The 10,320-nt window shown below is 37.0% G+C and overlaps 1 protein-coding gene across 1 annotated transcript in view; it reads left to right on the top strand.

Moving 5' to 3' along the window:
• eng (endoglin) overlaps positions 1-5,566 on the top strand; it is a 33,272-nt gene extending 27,706 nt beyond the window's left edge. Inside the window, exons 11-14 of the mRNA XM_072453167.1 lie at positions 1-12; positions 3,406-3,516; positions 3,591-3,626; positions 3,712-5,566. The exon at positions 1-12 is cut by the window's left edge and continues 55 nt beyond it. Of these exons, the coding sequence (XP_072309268.1) occupies positions 1-12; positions 3,406-3,516; positions 3,591-3,626; positions 3,712-3,833 (281 nt within the window). The 3' untranslated portion in view covers positions 3,834-5,566. The remainder of the gene's footprint in view (positions 13-3,405; positions 3,517-3,590; positions 3,627-3,711) is intronic.
• The last annotated feature ends 4,754 nt before the right edge of the window (positions 5,567-10,320 follow it).

Below are 10,320 nucleotides of genomic sequence, written 5' to 3'. Positions count from 1 at the left end.
TACTACCACCACGTGAGTTCAACCACATGGATATCGATGCTTTCAGACCAGATAGATATACATTTTCCCTTTTACTTATTTTTTGTGCTTTGCTTTATGAAATTCTGCAGCAATTATATTCCTGTTATACATTGTTGTTTCAGTACATGACTTCAGAAAACCGAAGAAGTAAGAATCCAGTAGAACTACTTATAATTTAAAACAGAAAGTGTTTGGAGCTTTCCAACTTGGTAGACAGCGAAGTGCATGCTTAATATACTTGCTGAACCCACTAGAAAGTAAAACTTTAAAATGAGCCCTTTTGCCTTTAGGACCTAATTGTTAGTCTGCAGCTCGATCAGTATATTGTTGCTATAATTCTTCTTGGTGTTGTTGCCTGCAGTGCTTGGCGCACCGTGCCCTGCCGGTTGTCATAGCAGTGGAGTCAGGATGTGCGTTGAAGCTGGTGAGGAGTCTGAACAGAGTCGCGTCCGTTAGGAAGGTCTGCAGCCTGACCTTGTGGCCACAATCAGACGTAATGGCTCTCAGGGGAGCAGAGTCTGGTCCTTTGTGTTTTGGAGAGGTTCTGACTGTGCTGCTGTCCAAATACAGACATTGCGACTGACACCATTGTCTAAACCTTCAATACTGCACTGACAAATAGAAAATATATCTTGCTTCAAACTGAAGCTTATTAGACTTCAAAGCGCATTAAACATTAATAGTATTATACAGCATGTTTATTTCTTGTTTAAAGGGCCTTTCACAAATTGAACTACTATTTTGACTAAAACTCTGTTAAGATGATTATATGGGTTAATATTTTGATACATTGTTTTTCAGTTTATAATTTTACCTCTAAATTGTTAATCACAACATCACACTAGGAAATAGCTGTTGGAAATAGCAACTATGTTTGCACACATCCGAAAAATGTGTATCTTACGTAAATATTTAAGTAATTTTTAAATTTACTTTTCAAATACCGGGGCGGACCAAACTGAGGACACATCATTTTTATTATGTTTTTGCTGACAAAACACCAGCAGGGGTTTAATACATGTTTTAATATTGCAAAATAGTTTAAAGGTAGGGTGTGTAGCCTGTGCATTTACTGGTTTAATAAAGGAACTACAATCAGAACCAGTGTCTTTACCTGCAGATAGAGGACACATACAAGTGCTTCTCATTCTCGTTCCGCTCAAAAGCTCCAGTTAATAAGCGTAGGAAGCTCTTTCACCTTATCATTGTGTGTCATTGTCAACCTGAAAACAACCATCAAAATTGGTAGCAACGTTAGGAAGGAATAAGGAAAGGATCTTATTCGTTCCTAGCCTAACCTGTGTGGAAGGAGCTGCACTGCGCCCTAGTGATGGGCAGATAGATAAGATGAATATTCACACAGCAATACTGGCTTGAATTGTATTGAAAAGTATCAGTATCCAGTACAAAAATATCATAATACATTTTGTTTGCATGTTTATTGAACACAGTTTATATTTTAAGTTTTCTGCAGATACAGTGGCTTAAACCCCTGGAACTTTTCTACATTTTGTCATGTCACGGCCACAAACTTAAATACATTTTTTTGTGAAAGAGCAACACAAAGTGGCACAAAATTGTGCAGGGGAAGGAAAATTGTAAGTGATTTACCCATTTAAAAATAAGTAAATACAAAGTGAAAAGTGTAGTGTGCAACCCCAACCAACCAATAACTGTCAGAAGTTTCCTGATGACGGCTGAAAGATTGATTGTTGACCTATTTTTTCAATATAGTCCACCTGTGTGTATTCTAATCTCAGTATGAATGCAGCTGTTCTGTGTCCCCTCCCCACTGTCAAACATGGAGGTGCAGCATCATGCTGTGGAGCTGCTTTTCTTCATCAGGGACGGCTGCTCAGTCTATGAGAAGATGGATGGAGCCAAACTGCAAAAGACTCGAGACTGGGCTGGAGGTTCACCTTCAGCTGGACAACGACCCTAAACATAAAGCCAGAGCTACAACGGAATGGAATGAGTTAGAATGGCCCAGTCAAAGTCCAGACTTAGGAATGGACAATGTCAGTCTGTGTGTAATTACAGAGAAAAGTGGTGCCATAAAGTATGGGGTCAGGGAGAGTGAATACTTTTGCACACTGCACTTTTCCCCCTCAGTTTTATATATTTGAATGTATAATTCATTCACAATTGTGTGCCACTTTGTGTTGTTCTTTCCTCAAAAAAGTCAATACAATTTGTTCACATTTGTGGTCGTAAGTTCCACGGGTACGAATACTATTGCCACTGTGTATTTTCTTTTCATAATAGTTCAAGCTGAGGTTGAAAGAAAGCAATGATCGCTGTCCTTCTTTTGACTGACACAAAATACTACAAAACAAAAGCTCTCGTAGTCCGTAGTGCATTTCATTTCTTTTATTTTTGGAACAAGCAAAACTGCGTAGTGGTGCAGTCAAAGACCATGTCGGTCAATCTCTGGATCCCACACTGGATCAATATTACAATATTTCCCATAGTATAACACAGAAGTTTCCAACTATATGGCTATTCTGAAGAATAACTTATAAGTATATGAGTTTGAATGTATGAAGCATAACTGCTTTGCATACAGATCATATATTGAATGCAACTTTGTGTACATTTAATATCATAAATCATAGAACAGAGCTTGCTGTGTGATGTAGCGGCTGCTGATGGACTAAAGGACAAGATTTTGTTGAATATTTGCTCGTTGTATGACGTTGTATTCCCACTCAGACCTGCTCTTTGTTGTGTCCTTAGGCAAGACAAAGTAGAGTGTGAATTATTGTTGGTAGTCGATGGGGTTGATTTTGATTTGGAAAAATGTGTTAATCACTGTCAGATGGAGAAGCTTAGCATTTTGTTTAGTTTTCTTTTCTCCTGCGATATGGCTAGTGTGATATTGTGCTACCCTAAAGTAAAATGTATTTGACTGTTCAAATCCAATGCATTATTTTACAGGATAATTAATTTAGTTTCCCAAGTCAAATACAGGTTCCATCTTTCACTCTCGACTGTGCAGGTCAGAGGGGTGAATTCTCCTCTCCTTCCTGTTCGGATGTTTTCATACACACTTGCTCCAGCATCTCATGTCCTCATCCTGTTTATTCGGGTGTACTGTCCAAGAATCTGTTAGACATGAAATCACATAAGGAATCAGCAGATGACCTCATAAACTTACTGTCTGGTTGATAGCAGTGATGGTTAGAGTCTGCCTACCAGTTTAGGTAACTTACCACTAGATGTCCCCGTTTCAGTGCTGTACTTGAGATAGATTCACATGGTTACGTTTGTCTGACATACTTTTTACTGTATGTTTAATGCCCCTTACTTGAAATTCCATGATTGGTTATTGATTCATCCGTATTATTATATTATTTATTATATTTTATTTATTCTCCATTTCAGCCACCAACTGCTTTGACTTTGGCCTACCCGGTGTTCTGGGCATTGCATTTGGAGGTTTTCTGATTGGAGTTCTACTTATTGGAGCCCTCTGGTTTATCAAAATCAAAACAGGTATATTCCCATCATACTTATCTGATCTTTATTGGGTTTTACATACATTCAACAAAGAATGTTGTCCTTTTCAGGATACCCAACTGGATTAGATATGAGTTCAACAGTGGGTAAGGTTTAAGTGCAGCATTTATTCAATTTCATTTGATGTTCAAAGTAATTATCCCTATACCGTGATGTATTTTTGTCTTCCAGGATGTCCTTGTTCCAGTTCAAAACGACAACCAGTTTCCACTAACCCTTCTCCATCAGAGAACAGCAGTGCTAATGCAAGCATTGGAAGCACCCAGAGCACCCCCACCAGCAGCATGGCATGAGACAGCAGGTCCACAACCGCTGGCACGTCTCCCTTTTGAGCACGGTTGCTGTTTTGGGTTGTCTACAATCAGGCTTCAAAAATCCGTCTCAATTTGACCCTCATTGTAATAGTAGTCTGAAAACAGGACCTGTGTCTTTGATACAAATAAAAAAAATGTGTGTTTGCGGAGGTCGAGGGTCTGGATAACACAAGTCTAATCAATGGCTTCTGGCACTCACCTCCACAGGCCCTCTGTAAACCCGCCACAGAAGCAGGAAGTTAAAGAGGGCAAGAGAAAAAAATAATAAATTGGCTTCCAGCAACAGGAAAAACAAACCATAACCCCCAAGAGCTAACAGGAAATTCACCGCATTCTTTCAATAAATTGTGCTTGTGCGATGGAAGCGCAACAATTGTTAGATAGGAGACATACCTGTCACGTGAAAAAGTGTTTCACATTTAAGCTACTCAAATACGAAGGGCCTCGAAGAGCTCATTAGTTAGGACGTCAAAAGCACAGTATAATTAAAGTTATTCTGAATAAATTGTAACTTGTTACTGACGATCAGCTACCTCTTATAATCGAAGTCTGGAGCTGAGGTTGAACTTAGCCTTATTTGACTGAACTATTGTTTATTCTATTTCATTGTTATGGTGCCATTTTTGCATTTCAACTACTTTGGACATGTTTGATTTTTTTATATACATATTTTTGGGACTTTCGAATTTGTGCTGAAAGCCAGATTACTCATCAAATCCAAGCTAAATCTCACACACCTGAGTTATGACACCTACCACAAACCTGAAAGCTCTGAAAAAAGGTTATTCTTTTTACTAAGTACTATGTGCAGAGAAATATGGCCTTATGGTGAGAGAAATAATGTCCCTATAATGATGAGCCACTGTTAAAAAGCAGCGATTTCTTCTTGTATTACAACAAAATACCCAATCTGTATTAAATACTATTGGTAGAATGTTGTGATGTCATCTGAAACCCAGCAACAGCCACAAGGAGGAATTAACCCAGAATAGTATTTCTGGAGGTGGATTTTCTGTACCTTTCCTTATTATCGTTCATAACCTTTTCCTAATCTTTAGACCTATACTGTCATTATACAATACATCAGTCCATGCACTCATTCATTTCATACGATAATTTAATTGAAATTTAAAAGTGTAGCCCCATGCCATACATTATATACATATTTTCACTTGCAAAATATGAAACTGACAATACCTTTCGAAATTGTATTAATTTATCTTGTTTATCTTAAAATGTTTAGGTACAAATATTGAATGAGGCCATACAAAATGTTTTATTTGGTAAGAAAATAACCACATAGTAAGAAAATAAACACATTGAATATAATTTAACGTGAAACATCATAAACACAATTGTTATCTTGTACAAAGTGACCAGCTCTCAGTCCTGATGTTACCTTGTGTTTTGTGAGACAAAACACATTTCTACCTTGTACATATGATAGGCTGCATCAGCCCATCAAACGGTTGATCCGTAACTCTGTTTCCATGTATAAAATGTAAATGTCTTGAAGATGAATTATAATTTTAAAATTTGTATTTAATCACACAGTGAGCATTTGACAGATCACTCTGTGTCCACTCTGATTCTGTTAAAAGATGCATTTCCATTTTTTCCACTGCATCAGATCTTTTTGACTATATCTTATATCATAATCATAATGATAAATATGAATTGCCCAAATTTAAATTAAATTGTTAACATCTATAGCCTCTCTTTGTTATATGTATATACATGTGTGTGTATGGTATGTTTGTTTGAATTGGCTTGGTGAACAAAGTAACTGTTCACTTTGTCTTTGAATATGATGAGGAAAACCCTTTGTGCTCTTATACAAGGATATTTTGGTTGATTTACATTTTGGATTGTTTTACTGCTATACTGTACATGTTGAACAAATCCTTACTGGGACAGTTATCTAATGCTAATGCACGCTTGTATTTTCTGTGTTGATTAGATTTTCTTTGTTGGTTTTACCTCTGTATGGCCTTACCTCTGATTCCCCTTGTGTCCCAAAACAGAGCGAGTCCAGGCTCATTTTGACATCCTGACATTGTACTGCGCTCATTGTCCTATCTTCATGGGCGGCATGCTACTGGACATTCCAAGAGATAAAACATTTAACAAAGAACCATCCCGCTTGGAAACACCCCTAGAATAACCTTGGCTAATGTTCTGCTTTTGAACTGTGAGTGCAGTTGTGGTGACTGGTGCCTGCTCCTGACAGTAGCATCAGACTCAGACAAGCTGTCACATGTTAATGCCTGAGGACCTGACATACTGGCTTGGTTAGCACAAAAGCTGAGTGTCATTTTCCACACGGCATGTGTGTGCATATGTGTGTGTGTTCCCTGTGTGTGCATGTATGAGTATTTTTTAACAATGTCCAAAAAAGTAGTATCACTTAACCAAATGTACCAATTTTGATTGTTTTCACAATTTTATTCTTACAGTGGGCCCAGTATGTTATTTAAAATGTCTTTCATGAGAAGTTTCCAAATCATTCAAGTCATGTGCACAGTTATATTTTATGTCTAACCTTGATCAAAATGAATAAACTTAACTTGATCAACATGGGTTTAAAGTTTTGATTCCAGTGCTTGCTCTGCACCTATGGACTGTAGGTAGAGTTCAGTCTTATAACCAATTATTCATATGAAGAATCAATGTTGTTACAGCTGGTTCAAATCGTGGTTGACACTTGGCCCACATTGTCCACAGTGTGGGGCTTCACTAAAATGTATCACTGATTAAAAAATGGAATTCACAACCAAGCAACAACAAATTGTGCATTGTGATCGACTCATTTGATCCCCTGAACATTGCTATATATATATAGATAATTTATTCATTTCTTATTCATTTTATAGGGACATATACGACAAACATAAATTAACCGTAATCTCACAACACCGGTCCCTAGAAGGGCTTTTAACAGATCAGATTTCACTAAATACTGTGTTAAATTAGCTTAACATCAATTTTCAGAAATGCAATAAATACAGTGGATATATCAAAAACACCAAATCTACAAAAGCTATATACACTCACACATCCACTCACATCCACATTGTGAATACAATTTCAATATTTTCTAATTAAGACAAGTAGCTTAAGTAAATAAGTATATATTTTTTCAATATGACCAATCAAATTTCAGCCACTCCAGCAAACACCCTTCAATATTTACTATCATGTTTGTAGTGTTTTCATCTACAAACACAACCACTTGACCGAGCTTGGACAAATACAACGTCTGTTCTTGCTGCTCTCGAAAGCAGAAGTTCTCGACCTGGCGGTTGGTACCCCCATGTGTCACAAAATGATTTCAGGGGGTTTATATGGGGGAAATTTAAATTGTATGTGTTAAACAAGGCTTGACACCCTTCAAATCCAGTTGTAGATGTATTATCTGTTGGGTCAACAAATTATGCTTCCTAGGCTTATGTTTAGAAAATAAAATCAAACATTGGAAATAAGAAAACATTATGGGGGTCGCATTGAGTGTTTTAATATGAGCACTTGTCCCTGTCCTCACGGCAAAAACAAACAATTAAGGAACAAAAGAGATATGTCTCACAGATGTATTCATGTAGTGCTACTACGGTTTGGTTGGATTTCTACTAGCTATGTGTTGATGAAGGAAGAGCCCTTAAACTTATACAAAATGTCTCAAATTAACACAAACACTAATTTAACACTTTCCAAAATCAACCTGTGTTTTTATAACAACTATTATTTTTTTCGAAATAGCAGCATTAATTTGAAGTCAATTCATTTCAGCATTTAGATAAGCACGTTGCTGCGGCCCCCCACTAAATGGAGGTGTATTTTATGGAAATAGATTGAGGTAGTTGCCAAGAAGAGGGCAATGGCATTAAATACATTGCTAAAAAAAAATCTGTGATACTGACAATTGCAAATTTGTGACACCTTTATTTTTCTCTAGTAAACAGCTTTGAAAAATGTCACTTAATCACAAGGGTATTTTTCCCACAAAATTCTTGCTTGCAGAAAAAGAGTTGTAGTCATCTGGATTCTGTTCAGTCTTCCTAAAATGTACACTGGATCTTTTCTACAATGGAGCACTCCTTGAAGAATGAGGGATTACACGACAACATTCTTGATTCTCGGTTGACTGAGTTTTACTATAGTTAATTAATTATTGCTTTGATTGACTGATAAATTATTGATTATAAATTCCTAGTTGAGTTGTACACGATCCAACCAGCTACAAATAATCCTCTGTGTCACATCTGATTTATCATACGACTATACCAATCTTATTTATCCAATTAAAACGTCATACCTTTGTGTAAATAATTGATGATGATTTATAGTTTTGTACAACTTCACTCAACTTAAGGCTTTAGTCTCAGATATAAGCTCCAGTTACTGCAAACAGGAATATTTCTCACCCTGATCTAACACGGAGCCACAGAAAACTGCCCCACAGCCCCAAAAACACTCTCCTCCTCCTCATTGAACCACTGCTCTATTATAAATGTACTGCATGTAAATGTATTAAACCTCTAATCTAGTACACACTGATTTGTATCACTCAAGAACATAGATTGTTCAGGTATTGATATTGGTGTAATATTTTTGTGAACTGGAATTCGGAAAAATACAACAGTAGTGTGTTGGGAATACTTTGTTTTCTAATGCAAGAGTGTTGTATTATACTGTATTCCTTGACCTGTCACACTGCACTGCTGTGATAACAAAAGGATGATACCACAATTTCTTTTAAACAATCTTCAAAGGTTCACTCTGCAGGCAGGGGACATTTTTCTTGCCTTTTTCCTCTTGCTCTGTGAACCGACACATCTATAATTGGTTAGGAATAAGCGTTGTTCAGCCAGTTCTTGGGATTGTTTGGTGTGTGAGCTGGTGTGACAACTGCTTTTACTTGTTTCTCATTGAGTTGATCTTAAATCTACATTTGTGAAGCTTTAATAGTACAACTTTTACAAAATATTGGCATCCCACAAAATATTAATTGTTGGTCAAATCTGTTTGAAAATAACATTGACCTGTACAATTGCAATGATGTATTGATATTATTACTACTTTATAAATGGTTATTCCAAAGTGCTATAGAGGGCTGAATAAAAGCTGTGCCAACGAAATTTACAAATAAATAATACATTGTAAATATATGGGCCGCACCTGTCAAATAGCAGCAGGTGCCCACGTAGAGATATTTACACATAAAGACGGTCCAGGGTAGTGAATTCTCATTTCATTGCGGGGCGGATTATAAAATGCAGACCGCTGTATCATATGTCAGCGCATCCAAATTCAGTTCCTAATTAGACTAATTTATCAGTGAATATGAGTTGGATTGTAATAAAACACTAAGTATTTTGAAGTTAAAAAAACCTGATAAAACATTAGTTGGACATACCCAAATGGCGTTGCTTATTAAAATAAGATCCTACAGGCCACATACTAGTGTGATGCATCATTAGAAAGTCTTCTAGTTTTGGTAAATGTCAGGGCTTCAGAACTTACACTACAGAAGCCCAAACATGCAAATACATCCTTTTTTTAGTCTCGCCTGAATATTGTCAATTTGTTATGGTTTTAAGCAAGACATACTTCATTGTGTGCTTATTCTATTCCCTGTACTTGCTGTTTATCTTTTATATGTGTAAAGTTTCAGATCTCTAGGAATAGACATGAGAAAATAATCTTTAAAAATATAGCCGCAAGCGGCAATGATCGGCCCTTGCTACGCCGCCGCCACGCCGCAAGAGGAGGGGGCGCTAACGCGCCCCAATTGTCCTTTTATTACGCCTACTGCTGAATCTGTGACGCTGTCACATCTTCTCCCCTTTGTTTTACCATCAAAAAGCAATTTTATTTTGAATTCTTGGCAAAATAGACAGACACCGTGACTCTTTGAATAAAAATGTGGATAACTTTTGATGGTCCACCCCTGAAGATGAGTCTCACCAAATTTCAGGTTAATATGTCTAACGCCCTAAGAGGAGTTTGTGAAAGTCTAAAGTGTAAACATGTTCTGGCGATTTCCCCATTGGAATGACATGGAAGGTTTCGGTCATCGTTACGGCAAAGCCATAACAATTATGACATGGGTCTCATTGACTTTTTTGATGGGGATTCTAAAATTGAGTTGTGTGTCAAATTTCATATAATTTCGCAAAACTAAATATTTAACCTCCATATAAAATCTGTAGGGGGCGCTGTGGCTCCAAATTAATTTATTTCACTTCAAGTAGGTTTAGGGCAAAGAGTTTAACAACTGATTCTAATTTGACGCAATTCGGACTTTATCTGCGCAAACGGCAGAAATGTTAAATTTGGGAGATTTCTGAAATTCTTGCTACAGTTTGCGGCTTCGCCGCACAGAGACCGTGACAGGTATCAATGTAATTTGGATAACTTTTGATGTCCCACTCCTCAGTAGCATTTTCACCAAATTTCAACTTTTTAG

The sequence above is a fragment of the Eucyclogobius newberryi genome, unplaced genomic scaffold (assembly GCF_026437365.1).
Source record: "Eucyclogobius newberryi isolate DKJ021-1_F unplaced genomic scaffold, fEucNew1.0.hap1 SCAF_2, whole genome shotgun sequence".
Lineage (NCBI taxonomy): Eukaryota > Metazoa > Chordata > Actinopteri > Gobiiformes > Gobiidae > Eucyclogobius > Eucyclogobius newberryi.
Note: the sequence above shows the minus strand (reverse complement) of the source record. Positions and strands in the feature narration are given on the sequence as shown.